We start from the raw sequence: 17,414 nt of genomic DNA on the forward strand, positions 1-17,414 counted from the left end.
TCTTGTATCTTTTATAATTACCATATTGTCTTCAGTGAATTCAATAAAGAGTGATATGTTAAGAGTAAAAAGGCAGTTTGATGTCATTGGAAAAGGACTTATAGCAGCCATTTTCCTACAAAGCAGTCGACCAAGAGAAAACACTGTGAAGCGATGCTGAAATCATATGAGCAATGTTATCAAGCTGTCCACACAGGTGGAATATGTTCGCTCATGTGTCAAAGATACAATTTGCACTCCTGCAAACACACAGACGCTCACACGTGCACTGGCATGTCCCCCCATCTCCACCTTCATCCTTTCCTTGCAGCTATCCAGTGCATTACCTCCCACCCCCATCCTTTTTTTTTTTTTGCCTCTTTCTCCTCACTGATTTGACAGCCAAATTGTGTTTGTCCTAAAAGGGGCTTAAACGTCACTCCAAGCAGCACGGATTCACAGCTAACTGCTAAAAACCCTGCCTTTGTGATTTCATGTGAAAAAAATATATACTTTCCTCTTGTCAAAGTATTCCAATGATGACAGGTTGAACGGGTGGGTAAGAAGAAAGAGGCAGACACTAAGAAACCAACATGAGAGGTCCGGGAGGGGAGAGTAGGTGGGGGTTTAGCGGGTAGGCACTCGCACCTCTGAGGAATGACCGTGGACAGGATTCCCAAATGCATATCCCTTCAGCTGTCTATGTCATAGCCTTGAGAATAGTTGACACTTGTTCTGTCACAATACGCCCTTGGCAGTGCTGCCAAACACTGCCTGCTGAAAATGACACATACCTGTAAGAATATCTCATGAGGGCATTAAGACCGTGCGTGACCTTATGTTCTGGGTTTTACTGGTATTATCTGATCTGTATGCGTATGTGATTGATAGGGACAACATCTACTAGACTTCTTGGCAGCATTCCTAAGCACCAGAGTTCACTTGCGTAAAGTGAGAGACCGCTACAGCGGTTTAGGGCTGCTTTTTTGGTTTGAAACGGGTGTTCACACTTGACCAACTAAATGAAAAGCGCTTAACAGGATTCACTTAGCAGTGCCAGTTCTTTTTGAAACTTCCCTCAATCTATACCACTGAATATTTCCACTATCCTTTCAGTTTCTAAATACCAATTTCACCAATTGGCTTCATCTCTCAACCCCCTCCAGAGTCCTTCATCCTCCCGTTCCTCCCCCTCCTGTTGTGACCTTCGCGGTGACAGTTGATGAATCAGGGAGGTGGGGAGACACCGGGCGTCGACTCCGTCACGCCCCGTTAATATGCATGCAAATGTAGCACTTGACATTTCTACTACAGTGCATGCAGGCAGGGGACGAGGGACATGTGGGGCGGGATGTGAGGTTGGATGAAGAGGTAAGCGAGAACGTAGGGAGAGTTGGAGTGAATGCTGATAAAAAGAGAGAGAGAACCGAAATTAAGATGGGAAGTATTATGCCCCTGCGTGTAATTCCATCTCTACCAGTGCAAACATCAATAGCTGGACCATTAGCCACCTGGGAACCCAGTTTAAAGGGCGGAGCCAGAGGAGAAAACATACATAGTGTGCAGTGAAACAGACACTCAGTATGTTAGATGCCCATTAAAAACCTGTGATAAACTCAAAAGGTAAGGTCAGGGTGAGACCTCGCTGCTTCAAACTTCATTCCTACAAGCTGCAGCAGCATGGGGTTGGGACGCCAACGTGAGATAAATCCCATAGCCTCCAGTGACCTTTTTTAGGGGCCTCGCATCCCCAAATCACACTGTAAATCTTACTCGGTAATTACAGTCCACAGCATCCTCAGTGCTGGATACTGGGAGCTGAGTTTGCTTGTGGGTGGAGATCTGGGATGAGACACCCTGCTCTGAAATCAACACAGGCTACTTTGGTTGCAATACATTGGGACTTTAATTGTCCAACCATAAAAAACAAAGAAAATAGACAATACAGTACAGTCTTCCCCCGTTTATTGCTGTTAATTGGTTCCAGATGTGACTGCGATAAGTGAATTTCCGCTAATATTTTCATAGTTAGAGCATAGAGAACCTGTCTGACTCTCTAAATAAGTTTTTTTTTAGCATTATTAGAGCCCTGTAGACATGAAATAACACAGCTGTAGTCACCTTTACTCCTATTAATCTTTCTTTACACTACATTGTGCAGCACTAATGAGCAGGCTACGGGAACACTGCACGGCCGCAGTTCATAGTATATAGGAAGCTACCGAGCTAGCTACTTAGCCTCCAATTTATTTGTCCTAAACTTAAAGTGTTTCAAACGGAGTGGAAGTGGAAGAATGACAAAGTAAAAAGCCAAAAACGATCTAAAAAGGATCTATCATGTCACACATGCTATGGCTGACTCCATGCAGTGTCAAGGTAATACATGGTATGTAATCCAAGGTACTGTATTGTCTCATCAGTGTAACATTAGACACCTAGTGACCAGAATACTACAGAATACTACTGTATTTCAATATATACAGTATATATATATTTTTTACTAATAATAGCTCATAGTCAACCACAACACAGCGATAATTTATTAATTATAAATTTTTTTGCAATGTGATGTAACGAGGGACGACTGTACATCTTAAATGTCTCACAATCAAACAATCATAATGCCTGATGTCAGCATAAGTCAGGCCTCATTTCAGCCACCATCAAAGGATTACCTTGTTTGTATTTTGCTTTTTGTTTAACGTTTGGCATTTAGTTTTTCTTTGGTGACAATTTTTCTTAAAGTCGGACCTTTCTCAATGTGTCACTAGTTTAATTCGGGCAGATTTTCTACTTCTTTTTTTGTTTCTCTTTTCCGGTGCTGGTATTGACCTGCTTTTTATACTAAGGACTTTGGTTTGAATCTTCCAACCATTTGTTTGTGCTGTTTGACAATAAGGAGCACTGATTGATCATGTAAACTACTGCATTAGCTTTCTGTGCAAGCTGGCTAGCTGTTATATGCTTGTCACTCATCAAAAGAGAGTGTTTTATGCATGTTCTACTTTAATATTTTACATTTCACAAGTGAATAAATGAATTTTATACTGGCGTAACAATATTTTTAAAAAGATGCTATTTATCAATGTTAATGCTGTAAATAAAATCATAGGAAATACTTTCTGGAATTCCAATGAAACAAGTTCGACCAGCGTCACAGACTGGCTTTTGTTCAACTTTCTGGAGGTTCCTCTGTAAAACACCTTCTGAATAACCGGGTTAGTTTTGTAAGTAACAATCATTTGGCCACAAAGAACAATTCAAGGTAAATTAAGAACGTTTTTTGTTTTACTTACCAGTGGAACGTCTTCCTCTATGTTGGTACTGTAGGGCAGATTGGTGAAAATAGGGTCCATGTCCTGGACGTCTGTAATGGTAATAGCCAAGTTGGCAAGCCGAGACAGGGGTCTCGCTTTATCTTGATCCTAACCAAACCAAAACATTAAACTTATTACTGCGCAATATTAGTATTAACGCTCATAATAGGGAATGTTTCAAATGGGCTCACCGTGGCGTTGACAGTGAGCTGGTAGGCTGACGTAGCCTCAAAATCCAGAGGTTTGATGACAGTGACAGTGCCTCGGGCTCCATCGATGCTGAAGAAGGGAGAAGTTGGTTGGAAGGAGAAGAGGACACTGCCTCCGGTGCCTTGGTCTGGATCTGTCGCGTTGACCATGAAAACTAATTTGCCCACTGGTGTATTCTGAAAATCACATTCAAGCAGACGTACAGACATTGACTGATAGGATTGACATTGACACACAGCAAAGACGACTTGATCAGCATATTTGTCCCTCTAGCTACTCTCATAAATAATAATGGGAACAATCATTTTCTTGCATTGACTCATCTTAATGCAACAACAATTGTACAGAGCCATATTTTCAAACAGACATTTGAATGTAAGCCTTGACTACCGATGTTTGTATTAAGTACTAGTCTGCCGCTCGGCTGATATGGTTCACAATGTCAAATCAGATTTGTATCGGCCTTAGTCATGGTCAGTGTCTTAAAGCTGACGCTTACAAGAGGAAGCTGTGCAAAGATACAAGAAGACTCAGATAACGCTAGTCTTCACATGAATTGGAATGTTATGGTTGTTCACACAACAATGCCTCCTGATACATGAAAAAAATATTGTGAAGAACGAAATAGGCAACATCTTCCCACAGACGTTTAGTAGGAACTACTAGGAAGGTGCAAGTAAAACCAGACAACAAATTTAACACACATGGCAGAAATGTTGCACTACAACCATTATTTTGTGACACAGATGTTCTATTCTGGAATAATTCAAAAGGTGACTTAAGAGTGGTTTAAGAGTATTGAATTGTCAAAACCTTAACCGTTACCTAAAAAAACCAAACATTTTTTCAAGTAACTAAAACAGGTCTATGTTCTACTAATTAAATTACCATCAACATGATAGGAAGTTAACAAGATTATGCCAACAAAAGGATATCATTGTATATCTATTTAAAAAAAAAAAAAAAAATCAAATTCTCCTTGACAATGGAAGAAGTCTGATAACCAACAACTGGAACAACTAAACCTGGAGGATTCTACCTAAGACGTAGAATAGCTCTTTGTAGCATGTACCTGCAAAGGTAGGACTGTTGGGACAATACTTCTCTATGTTTGTCTGTCCAGAATTAGTATTCCTAAAATACAGTACTGCCGCAATTTTTGCCTCTCCACATAATACACACAGCCTTGTCCCCTGCAGGGGAACAATTTGACCACACGGAGAGGCCAGGGTGTCAAACAGCACTGGACCCTCAACTAAAGCTTAAGTGAGAGAAAATATAAGAGCATTTGACTCCATGGTCAGTACTGCACCAGCGTTATTAAGAAGCATTTGCTTATGTCCCAGAAAGTAATTTATTAACTCCTCTTGAAATAAATTGTGTCTCTGTAATGACAGCTATGGAAAGATGTACTTTTGTATGAGAAGTCTGTTACCATATGCTTGCTTGGACAGTTTCAACATTTGTCTGAGGACATGTACAGTATAGAAAACAACTCATGTCTTACAATACAGAACACTGTGTTGCTTTCTCGTTGCATTTCCCTAACATTTATCAGACTGTATTTTTTGGCAAACAATTCCTCAATATATTGATCCTGGAAAAAAGGGACGGACATGGTTTATCAGCTGCATTAAAGTTCTAGACTTTAGCTGAATAACGCGCTGCTGGTATAGGCTTAATTCCTGGGTCAAAGCCCAGTTCACGACCACCCTTTAACTGACAATCAGTCCAGGGTGTAGACCGCATTTGGTCCTATTTTAAGAAGTGTACAACGGCCAAGCATCCCTCAATCTTGAACACGACAGGCATTGAAGAAAATCATTATGTAGATGAAAGAAACAGACTTTTCCAACATAGCCTTCACTTGTAAAGCACTTTTGTAACTTTAAAAGGTACTCGAAGAACTTGTACAGTGTGACCTCAATCCCACAATGATTAATAATGGAATCTATTGTAAGGAAAATAAAGGAAAGTAACGATGTACGACTAACCGATGACGAATAACCGATGGCAATTAGTATTTCAGTATCTTTCGCTTGGGTTGAGACACAGGGAACATTAGCAAATGTTTACTATTTATTGTCAACCTAGATAGTATATGTAAGTAATCCTCACTGAAACAAACAGTTGATCCACTTACTTGTCTGTGATTATTCTCATTTATCCAGGTATGTGTGGATTGAATCGATCACAACTGGACTCTTCTAATCTGTTCCTAGTCTGACTAAATAGGACAGCTCTAGTCTGTCCTACCTAGTCATTGAGCATAAACTGATGACGACTGCTCAGATGAGAGGCGCAATGTCTTCTAAGATCTCCTGAAAAGTCCAACTGATTCATTGCCCTGGGAATCCAGTAACTTGGGTTTCGTATATGAGTGTAAAGAGTGTGGGTACCTTCATGTGTAACTAGAATGGCTGTCTAAAATGTTGCCAAGCACTCAGTCCCATCTCACGCTGTCGGTGTGTGATATGACAAGACGTAAAGGCTGCAAGAAAGCTTCTACCTCATCAGCGCCTATCTCTAATTCGCACAACAGCATTTGAAACAATGACTCATTAAAGTGATCACGTCAAAAGGTTCTGCAATTCTGCACACAAATAACAGTTTGGATTGTTTTGATGCTACAGTGCCATAGTTCAAAGCAGTTCAAGGAACGTTCAAAGCTTTCCTGAGAAGCACACATAAATGTCAGCGTGCCACCTTTGTTTTTCTGGGGTTAGCAGGTTGATCTGTGAGGGTGGAAATCATCTCTGAATTGTTATTAGACTCTAGAGCGTCTGATGCCTGTGAACAGGATCGCATTATCATCCTATTCACTTTCCTTTTAATCTCATTTGGAAGCTAAGGTCAAAATGCCCTGCCTGCAAATGACATATTTCAACACATAATAAAATAAAATGAGACTGCTATAGAAAGTTACATTTAAGATTGTGAGGTTGGTTATGATAGCAGGTTAGCATCTTGTCTGTAACCAGCATATTTATGTGCCACTTTGAGTGGGTGAGAGTGGAGAGAAACACTGGGTGAGTGGAACCCATTTACCATCAGCTCTTAATGATGGCTTTCTCTTGAGTCCACGCTTGCCACCACAGTGCACAGCAGCATGACTCCTTGAAGTGTGCGATGGCGCTAATGGCTGTCAGAGATTGTCTTTACCCTCTTTACCTTTCACCAGGTGCCAGTGACCTCACGAGCCAACCATTGATTGGGATTTTCTGATAGAGAGAGCAGGTCAATAAGGGTGACGAGGCAGAAAATGCTAGACAATGAATACCTCTGTTTGTATTAGCCCGGGAGACTCTCCAATCACGCCTTACAATAGTGAGCGACACAATAGACTATATCGAGCGAGGAATGATTGGAACTTTGCCTGTGTTGAGAACGCCCCGTGTATGTCACTGTCTCTTAATTCGCCAGTGCAAAAGTCAATCGGTTAGCTATGGCTCATATATTACTGTATCTAAGGTGTGCAGCAGTTCAACTGATCTGCTTCCTTTGGGAAACGGAGTGCTCAGTGGAGAGACACTTGGAGAGAGATGAGGTGAGTTCCCTGCTGTGACTTGTGTAAACGGCACTGCAGACATTGTCCTCTTTTCCCACTGAGAGGTGCACCTTCACAAGGGACGGATACATTATGTCAGAGGAAGAGGCCTGAGATGCCTGTCTGTGTCATCTGTGAAAATGAATACAAATGTTGCCATCCATCATCTGGTACCTACTACATGATTAAATTCCCTTCTAATGAGAAATTCAACAAGCCCTATAAATAGAGGTGCACAGTGTTGTTAAAATGCAAAATATACAGTATGCATATTCCAACTTCCTGCTTTTAAAAAGTGTATTCACATTTTTAATTCACACTTCTGATGTTATCTGACTTTTACGGCCTCTGTGCCTACAATCTGTAAGTCCTACAGAGGTTTGCCTCTTGCCTTGAATACATACCGTCTACACAAACAGCAAAAGGTCTAATCGCCAGCGCTTCCTTCAAATAAATGTTATTTCTCCTTCTTGATACCTCTATTTCACAAGAACCTTAAGTCGAGACACTCCATTTCGTTTGGAGAGTCTGAAGATACTGCCGAGTATATACTCATTCAGATTGTCCACTCCTAAACTGAAAACATCCTCGTCTTCAACCAAACTGTGATTGCAGACATTTACGTCAGTAAACCGGTAATCTTAAATTACACACAGAAGTGGCGGAACAAGATATTTTTCATTGGGGTGGCCAAGGTGAGACCATTACTCACATAGGCGTGGCACTAAGTTGATACCTGAATTGTCGAGATGTCCAGAGGGGTGGCCGGAGAGTGGCCAGTGGTGGCGACGGCCATGACAGGTTTATCTCCAAAAGAAACTGGTAGTTCAAATATTCAAATATGGTAACAAGCCCTTTTCTGTGTAGATACACAGAAAGTTGGATCAGCCATGGAACATATAAGCTTTGAATTGAGGTACCATATGCTTATTTTCCTCCTTGGTTGCTGGTTGAGTTACTTGTTGGTGAGGAAATGCTGTCAAAAGTGAACATTTTTATTTGGAGCATGGTTGACTACCTGATGAAAGCCATGATTAATATAAGCCTTTTTCAAATTTTAGAAGAAATGTTAAAGATATGATGATTTACAGGGGTCCAAGTCTTGGACACCTGCTGCTCACAGAGGCGGAGACCTAACTGTTCACCACAATAGGGCTGTGATTACGCCTACACTGCTTTACAAGGGTCTTCTACCTCCCCAAATGCCTGCCCTGCTTCCAACCAAGCAGGAAATAAGGTGATTTTACCAGTGCTACTTTGCGCCTTTTCATTGCATGCCTTTCACGTCAGCCCCTCCATGACTACCTTCTACCCGCGGAGCCTTGTCAAACTACCACTGACATTTTTTGATGCATTTGAAGTGATGTAACACAGAGTGAGGGGGATGTAAAGATAAATAATTACCCAAGTTGGAGTGGTGAAATTATATTCAATGAAAACGTCACTTTTTAACATTTTGGCCATCATCCACAATCTTTATGCGAGACAAGAACACACGTATTTCCCTTTTATGTGCGTCCTAAATTTTCACTCACAATGCAGATAATGAGGATTCACCTATTCTGCCTATAGGGCCCTCTAAAAAACATCCCAAAACCTCCAACAACATTAACATACATGCTGTAATCACGCAGTAGCAGGCACATTCGTGCTAAAATTGAATACTTACAGTGTTTTGGTCATTTTAAGCATTACTGGAACTTTTTTCCTTGGTGCATTGATTTCATACAACGCATAGCAATCAGCGCAACTTTCGTCAACAACAGCAGCATAGAGAGTGCGTTTCGTGAAGTGTTTGCTACCAGTAATCATGGCAGACTTAGTGAGACAAGATAAGATTACTTTGAGATAAATGAGGATCTAGAACCTTATATTTTTAAGCCTGATACATAGGATGAGCTACAGGTTTTAAAAGCTGAGCAGCCAAGAAGAGAAAGTGGGAAAAGACGATGAGCCAAGAGAGTCAGCACCAGCATGATTTGGTGGTGTAAATGTAGAGCTTGCCAAGCCATGCCAACAGAAATTGAATGTTTCTTTTGCAGTGAGTGGCACATAGATTTACCGTCAACGCAAACGCTTGTGTATGTGGCGAGGAGGGCACTGCTCCAAGAGATTGCATCACAACGAACAAAGAATTGTTAGCTTTAACATACCTTGCAGTGGTAGAAACCTCTTTCCAACTACCCAAAATCAATTGAAGAAGACCAGCTGGAGCAGAAGGAGTAAGTCGCCAAGATATTGATTCTGATACTTGTACATCGAGCACATACTGCTTGATATCACAGCTATTTGCACAGTTGATTTAGGTGCAATGCGCAAGGCGCTGTGTCACTATGCGAAAAAATAGTTCCTCGGGAGTGTTAGCAATTGGTTAATATGCAGGCCACGGCATGTAAATGGAGCGTTGTTGGCGTTTGTTTAGTTTTTTTATGTTTTCTACAGGGCTTTATAGGCAAAATAGATACATATCCCTTAGCCGAATAGTGAAAAACTGCCAGCACCAGGCAGCTATCTAGAACCGAGAGAGAAGACAAAGGCATGTGTGTTCGTGTCTCACATAAAGATTGCGGATGATGGGCAAAATTCTATAAAAAAGTGCAGTTTTTCTTTAACTCCAAATTGAATCATAAATACTGGGTATAGTGTTGGTTTTAGTATTGTATGATGATAGATTTCACCTGCAAACATTGTGTTAAAGCAACTTAACATAGCTTTTTGAGGTCTCTGCTAGCCCAAGATGTGCTTGGAAATTCACAGTGCAGACCTTTATTGAAGCCAACATCCCACCTTTTTTTATACCTTGCCTTACCACTGTGTGATTTTGAAATTAACCGTCGTAAGTCTTGCCTATCAACCAGATAAAACATAAAATAATGCCAAGTCTTTCCTCTTAATCTGTGATGCCATTCGGGGCACTGGTCTGGATTCCATAGTATGCAGCTCTGGCAGAAGGCCAAAGCAAAGGAATCACTTAAATTAATCATAGAGGTGACACAAAAAGCCATATTTCACATTGGAAATTAGCTTATCAATAATTCACAGCTATTGAAACAAGACAGAGTTTCCTTCATCCACATAAATCCAGCAGTAAATGGGGAAAAAATGATACAAAAGTGATTTATATTAAAAGGAAAAAACCTAGACTAAAAGTCAACATGTAGTTTAGTTAAATGTAATATTTGTGAATATTTTTACACTGTAAAACACACAGGCTTGAAGCCAATGGTTATAAATATTACAGTATTTATGTCTACAAGCTTCTGATGCCAAAAAAAGTTCAGAGAAGACCCTGTAGACATCCAAAAGGGATGTCACAAGACAGTGTGGGGCATTTGTGTAAAATCCAGTTTGGTATTAAAAAAAATGAAAATTGTATTTATTGCAAATACTTCCTTTAATAGGTTGCTTCGTGTCACCACAGCCCTCAGGCCCGGAAGAGACGTAAAAAACTTTAAATCACATGCCAGCACGTGCTGACAGAACAGCCCAACTAATAAAATGATGTGTCTGTCATTGCAATTCATCTCACATGGAGCTACAGTTGTGACAGGGAGTCCTTTTGAGACTGTGCTTTCCCAGTGGCTCCTACAGCTGTGATATTGAGATGTGGCTGATCTATGAAACCTATCCCTTAGAGCTGTTCAACCTAAACAGGCCCAGGTTTTACTCCTGGGCCTGGGTGTGAAAGCTTTGCAATGCATAGGCACGCTAATTACTGATGTACTGTATGTGCTTTTCTCTAGTCAAATCACAATGTAATTTGAAATTACATATCACCAACAGGCATCTACAGTATGTGTGGAATTTGCATGTTCTCCCCGTGCGTGCGTGGGTTTTCTTCAGGTACTCTGGTTTCCTCCCACATTCCAAAAAAAAAAAAAAAAAGTATGTTCGGTTAATTGCCGACTCTAAATTGTCTATTGGCATGAATTTGAGTGTGAATGATTGTCTATACGTGCCCTGTGATTGACTGGCAACACGTCCAGGATGTTCCCTGCCTCTCGCCCAAAGTCAGCTGGGATAGGCTCCAGCATACCCTCGCCACCTTAATGAGGATAAAGCCTCGTGGAAAATGGATGGATGGATATTACCATCCAGTCTACTCTTCTATCATCTAATGAGAAGATAGTTGTTTGAACCTGGCCCAGTGTAAAATAATACTTTGCATTAAGCACATATAAAATGGTAAAATTATGAGAATATACACTTCAACCAAAAATCTGCATTAGAAATGCGGTTGAATATTGAGAGATGCTGAAATGCAGAATAAACACACTGTGCATTTATTATAGGCTAGCATAGCAATCATAAAATACCATGCTAATACACCTCATAGGTGCTTTGAGCAGTACAGGGACGACATGAACAATTGGACACTGACTGGACCCTTAAGTACTGAGAGAAAATGTCCAATATTTTACAAGGTAAAGATGTCCAATAATATCAGCTGCCTGATATTGGAATGTGATATTGGTTCATATTGATATCGTTTTTTTCTGCCGATGATGATATTGGCACATAAGTGATTACGATGATTGGTAGCGAAGTGTACAAGTAAAAAGCCAATATTGAGCATCTTTACAAACAAGCGTGACCAACCCATCCCAAGCATGGTTCTCAAGTTTTCAATGACAAAACTAATTTTGATTTCATTAAAACATTAGTGAGAAAGACTTCAATTCTAATTGGCTTGACCGTTCTTCATGTCATGATAAAAACCTTAGAAGTATACATTTAACCCAGCTGGTCAGTGATCCCACCAGAGTCGACGCCAGATCAAAATCAATGCTAGATTGGATCCTTGTCACTCATCCACATAGAATTTTTGGATCTGGCGTTCTCTCCGATTGTTTCAGTGATCACTCAACCATTTTCTGTGTATGGAAAATGAATTATTTTCGCCTTCCTCCAAAATGTATATTAAAAGTATATTAATCTCGATAATTTTATTCATGATTTGATAACAATAAACTGGGACAGATTCCAATGTATACTGTATATTGAAGACGCCTGGAATTATTTTTATACTGAAATTACACATGTTATTGATAAACATGCTCCTTGGAAAGAAATTAAGGTCAAAGGAAATAATTTACCCTGGATCAGCTCTGATTTGATCACTCTCTTCAAATACCGGGGAAAAGCCTGGAAGTGCTGATTGGGAAAAATTTAGATCACTAAGAAATTTATGCAGAACCAAAACACGTAATGCCAAATCAGACTTTTATAAAAACCAACTATCTGAAAATATTCACAAACCCAAACAGTTTTGGAAAAACATGAATAATATCCTCAACAAATCAAATAAAAGTACCAGTAACCAGATTCGCTTTTGTAATAACATTATTCAGGACCCATCAGCTATGGCACTTTACATCCGCTGGCAGTTCCTATGTGTTTGACTCATTGCATATGCTTCCTCCAATAGCTCTTCCTGTAACAATTAATTCTCTCTTCATAAAATATTACCTGTTGAAGTTCAGTGTACAATTCATTAACTAAAGGATGATTGTGGACTTGGACCAGATGGCATCAAAACGTGCTATTGTCACTCCACTCCATAAGGGAGGTGACCCACATGATATCAATAACTACCGTCCAATTTTTCAATCAACTATCACAATGTATTGCTGATTACAATATTTTATCCCCATGCCAATCTGGTTTCAGGCCCAATTTTTCAACAATTACAGCTCTAAATTTCACTAATGATGTGTATACTTCCTCTGAAAACAGCGACTTACTGTTGCAATATTTCTTGACCTAACTAAGGCATTTGATATTGTTGATCATTATTTATTACTTGATATATTTTACTCTATCGGTGTCTCTCAAAATATTTTATTTTGGTTTAAGTCATATCTTCATAATAGACGACAGTGCGTACGTTTTAATGGACATAACTCTGATTATGCAATTCTTATGAAGGGAGTACCACAAGGCTCATCCGTAGGACCACTTCTTTTTTCTATTTTCATTGACAATCTTCCAAAAATGTGCCAAAATTTCTAATATACACCTATATGCTGACGACGTCGTAATTTATTAATTTAGTGTCAATAAATGTGTCATTTAAAACACTTTGCAACATGAGTTCGCCTCAGTCCAGAGGTGGCTCTGTTGTTCGGTACTCAGGTCTTGGTGATGCCTTAGATCTGACCATTTCTTTCACTGATGGCTTACCACTTGCACAACTTACCACATTTAAATATCTAGGCCTCTGGATTGATCCTTTCCTTTCTTTTGAGCATCACATTGAATCCATCACAAACAAATTAAGTCGTAACCTAGCCACACTCTACCGTTCTATAAATTGTTTTACCTTTCAGATCAGAAAAATAATTGTCACTCAATTATTACTTCCTATTTTGGGTTATGCTGACATTGTCTATCAGAACACTTTTGAAACATATCTTCAACCCCTAAATGTTATTTACAATAGTTGCAGATTTATTTTAAGGTGCTCGTATCGGGCTCATCACTGCTCCATGTATGAATCTTTGAACTGGTGACCTGTCATTACCACTGGGTCCAATTTACTTTCAAATGCATTCACTTTAACTGGTCCTCTGATTTAAAACAATATTTAATTTCACATCACCATACCCTCTCAGACACACTCAGCAAGCTTTGTTCTTTGTCCCTAAAACTAATAAAGAATTTGGTAGACGTGCTTTTAAATTCAAAGCTCCATCAGATTGGAATTCCTTACCTAATAAACATATAATCAATTCATTTCGCATTTTCAAGAATTTCATATTTAGTTTTCTTAAAACATCATGCAACTGCTTTTAATGATTGAGACGTAGTATTTTATTTTGGTTGCTGTTATTAATTGTGGCATATTGTTCATTGTACAGTATATTAGTGATTTTGTGGTTCCGTGACGGTGTAGTAACGGTGTGACATATTGATGCTTTGTGTGGGTACTGTGGGCTTGTGGGGGTGATGTGGGGGGGGGGGGGGGGGTAGCTAGGAGCCTGTGTATGCTGTTTGTGATTGTGTTGTTGTACTGTATATTTTATGTTTTATGTTGGACCCCCTTGAAAACAAGATGATTCATCTCAAGGGGCTATCCATTAATAAACTTAAAGCTTGCCTCTCAGCATTTAGATAATTACGTCGCTTCATCAATTCATTCTACTTTCAATTCACTCCAAAAGCGATACTCCATGTTTGGTATAGACTTTTAAAGTGAGTTTGGTGAAGCAAAAGGAGAATGAATGTTGGGTAAAAAGGGTTTTTGTCTGGTGACAACATAATTGCATAGCGACTTTATTGGTTGTTAGGGTCATCATAGTGCAGATATAGTGGCACTAGCTGACAATGGTTCTTGTTTGTTGAGATTTTCCTCACACTCTCTGGGTTTGTTATTGCTTTTCTCTTTCTCAGTTCTAGACAGCCCTGGTACTTTCAATCACAAAAAGCCACCTATTTTCTCCAACCTAACTCCAATCAGGTTTGTCGTATATTTACCTGATCTGAGCACCACTGAGGTGATGCCAGAAGACAGAGGAAAAGCTTATTTTAAATGGTGTGATGAAATATTTCCCTGAAATTACAGTATACCGAGCTCAACCTATTTGCGCGTGCTACCGCGTTAATATTGTTATCATGGAAAAAGTATGACCACCAGAATGGATTCATTCTATTTTCATGTGTTTGAGTGAAAGGCTGAAACACAGAATGTTGTACGTACTGTACCTGTGAGATGACAGCATCATCAAATATGACTGAACAATGATTTCTTGGCGTCACACAAGGAGTATTCCTCCTCCAAGACGTTGCAATGCTTATGGTTGCCTGGTCTAACAAGGTAATAAGAACATTGCAAAAATGCAAGCATTTAAATCACTATAATACTTGAATACTGTACGGGCATGTACTGTATGTATAGAAGTATGTAAGACACACATAAAAGCAGATGAAGAAAACTTTGCTGTCTCCCATGTTAACAGAACTAAAAATAAATCCTGGATCTGTATCAACTTTAAAATCTAATACAGTTCTCCTTGGCGCACAAAATTCCCTTAACATCAATCTACGGGTTTTGAAACAAGTCTCAAGCACATTTGGCAAAAACATGACCTCCTGGGTAAGGATAAAGTTGTGTCAAGTGTGTATGTGTTGTGTTTATACTTGAAATACAGTGGACCCCCGGGTTTATACGCCCTGGATTTCGTATGATTCAGTTTTTGTCAAAGGGTATTGCTAAAAATGTATTTGTTTTTATACGTCCAAACAGTGCACCTAACAAACTAGTCCGTGGAATCGAGTGCCCAAAAAACAAAGCATCCACACGTTGGTGACTCAGTCTCTGAAGAATGGCTAATGTCTCTTACAGAGTCAGATTTTGCATGAATCAGCACAAGTCAAGCAGAACCAGGCGGAATGAAAAAGTTTCAAACTTCGCGCCACATTCGGGAGAGGATTTGAATGCTGCTCGAATACTTATCAGGAATAGCCTTCAAGGGCTTCCTGGATGTCAGCACTGACGTACTGTGCAGGACAGTGTCCGGTGGGAAGTTTGGCTCCTTTTGTTCTTGTGATGTAAATGACATGATGTGAATTGGCGACGAGGAAGTGGTGAGTGACACTTCAGCAAGCTTGTTGTCTTTGTGTTTTATGTATATATTTTTGCGTGTCTGGAATGGATGAACTGGATTGATGTTTCTGATGGGAAACAATGTATTCGGTTTTTGTACAGTATGTTTCACTTTTTGCCTGACCTTTTGAAACAGAATAATGATGAAAACCGAGGTTCTACTGTATTCCCTTAGTATTTTGGAAGCGCTGCCTCTTGGAAATGTAACTTTACCGGCAGTTGTCTGCTGTTCAAGGAGACAAATGACAGAAAATATCAAGCAAGTCTTGTGATGAAAGGGGATGGGATGTCTGTACCATTATACTATGTCGTGTTTCACTGGACTCCTTTCTTCTCTGACTGCTCTTTCACCTGGCTGCATGATGGGTGATTTTCTGGAGATTTCAGCAGAAAGAAATTATTCCACAGTCAACAGACTGAAGAGGGATACCTACATCACCTTAAAGACTGAGAAGAGAGTCTTGTATGTGTCTGTGTGTGTTTGTTTATAGTGTATTCATTGACTAAAGCGTATGTTTTAATTTAGATTTTTACTGACATATTTCATACCACACTTCAACTCAAATTGTGCAATTTGGTGATGGTGAGGTTTAAGTGTGACGACTATGACTCAAGATAGCAAATGGAGGTCAATAATGGGGACTCGCATTAGAGTGTGTTTAAGTGTTTGTGTGCATAGACGGGTCCTTTTATCAGGTGAGGAATAAGACAAATAACATCCTTATCTTCTGATTAGTCTTCTCCCCAAGCTGCCTAACCCCAACCTTCCTGTCACAGCTCATGGCTGACTGCCTCCAAATAGCTATGGCTGTTTGTTTAAATGTAAAGGTAATCAAGTCCAGCATGCCACACGGATCTGCAGAGACAGACGAGAGGCAGATGGGTCGATCCTTGGGGATAGGTACAAGGACAGGCCACATCAGCAAGTCTTGCAACCCCTGCCTGGTTCTTGTGGACATTTATCCATCTTGACTGAGAAGATTAAATGTGGATGTACACTATTTTGTATCCTTGCATCCATTGCTTAAAGGTGACATTTGGAGCCCCAGTGCTTGGCTGAGTTTCTAAAATGGGCCCAGCATATTTTATTTACAGCGGAGTGAAAGGTTTAACCCATTTGAATCGACAGTAGAGGAATTTGGAGCAAATGCAGTCACATCTAATGAGATCTAAATCATTTGTTAAAATGTCAAACTGAGCAAAGGCTGTTAAGTTTTGATGGATTCTATCAGAGAGGTGTTTATTTTCTATTAAATGGTCTTTCACTTGTATAGTACTTTTCCACCTCCAAGGCACTCAAAGGGCGACGGAACTGGGGGACAATAACTTCCATTTCCGGTCCCCATGCTAACAGTAACAGGCTGCTGCTAACAAGGCCATTTTGTGATGAAAATATGACCGAGACTATACTGGAGTTTGATTCTCATTAGACCATTTAAGTGTCTAGTTAGTGCACATTATCATCATATGTAACCCTTACAGTAAATACAAGCAGTACGTATGCACACATGGGGATGAAAATTCACATTGATAAACATTTTTAAAAGCTAATAAAACATTATAAGGACTATCTTACAATGAAATATTGTTTGCTTTATCTACATCCTTTATTTGACAAGGTCATTTTTTTCAAAACAGAATGAAATGCAAATTAGAGTCAAGCTGATTATCATATAAATCCACATAGCCTGGGAGGCAAGACAATCTGGCTTTATGTACTTATTTATTGAGCAATTTTTCAAATTTTCCCATAAAA

At 39.7% G+C, this 17,414-nt stretch overlaps 1 protein-coding gene across 1 annotated transcript in view; it reads right to left on the reverse strand.

Moving 5' to 3' along the window:
- Positions 1 to 17,414, reverse strand: part of cdh23 (cadherin-related 23) — a 204,952-nt gene that overhangs the window by 118,321 nt on the left and 69,217 nt on the right. Inside the window, exons 7-8 of the mRNA XM_054798231.1 lie at positions 3,488 to 3,682; positions 3,276 to 3,404 (exon numbers count right to left, since the gene is read on the reverse strand). Coding sequence (XP_054654206.1) covers positions 3,276 to 3,404; positions 3,488 to 3,682 — 324 coding nt within the window. The remainder of the gene's footprint in view (positions 1 to 3,275; positions 3,405 to 3,487; positions 3,683 to 17,414) is intronic.

This window comes from Dunckerocampus dactyliophorus, chromosome 14 (genome assembly GCF_027744805.1).
Source record: "Dunckerocampus dactyliophorus isolate RoL2022-P2 chromosome 14, RoL_Ddac_1.1, whole genome shotgun sequence".
NCBI lineage: Eukaryota > Metazoa > Chordata > Actinopteri > Syngnathiformes > Syngnathidae > Dunckerocampus > Dunckerocampus dactyliophorus.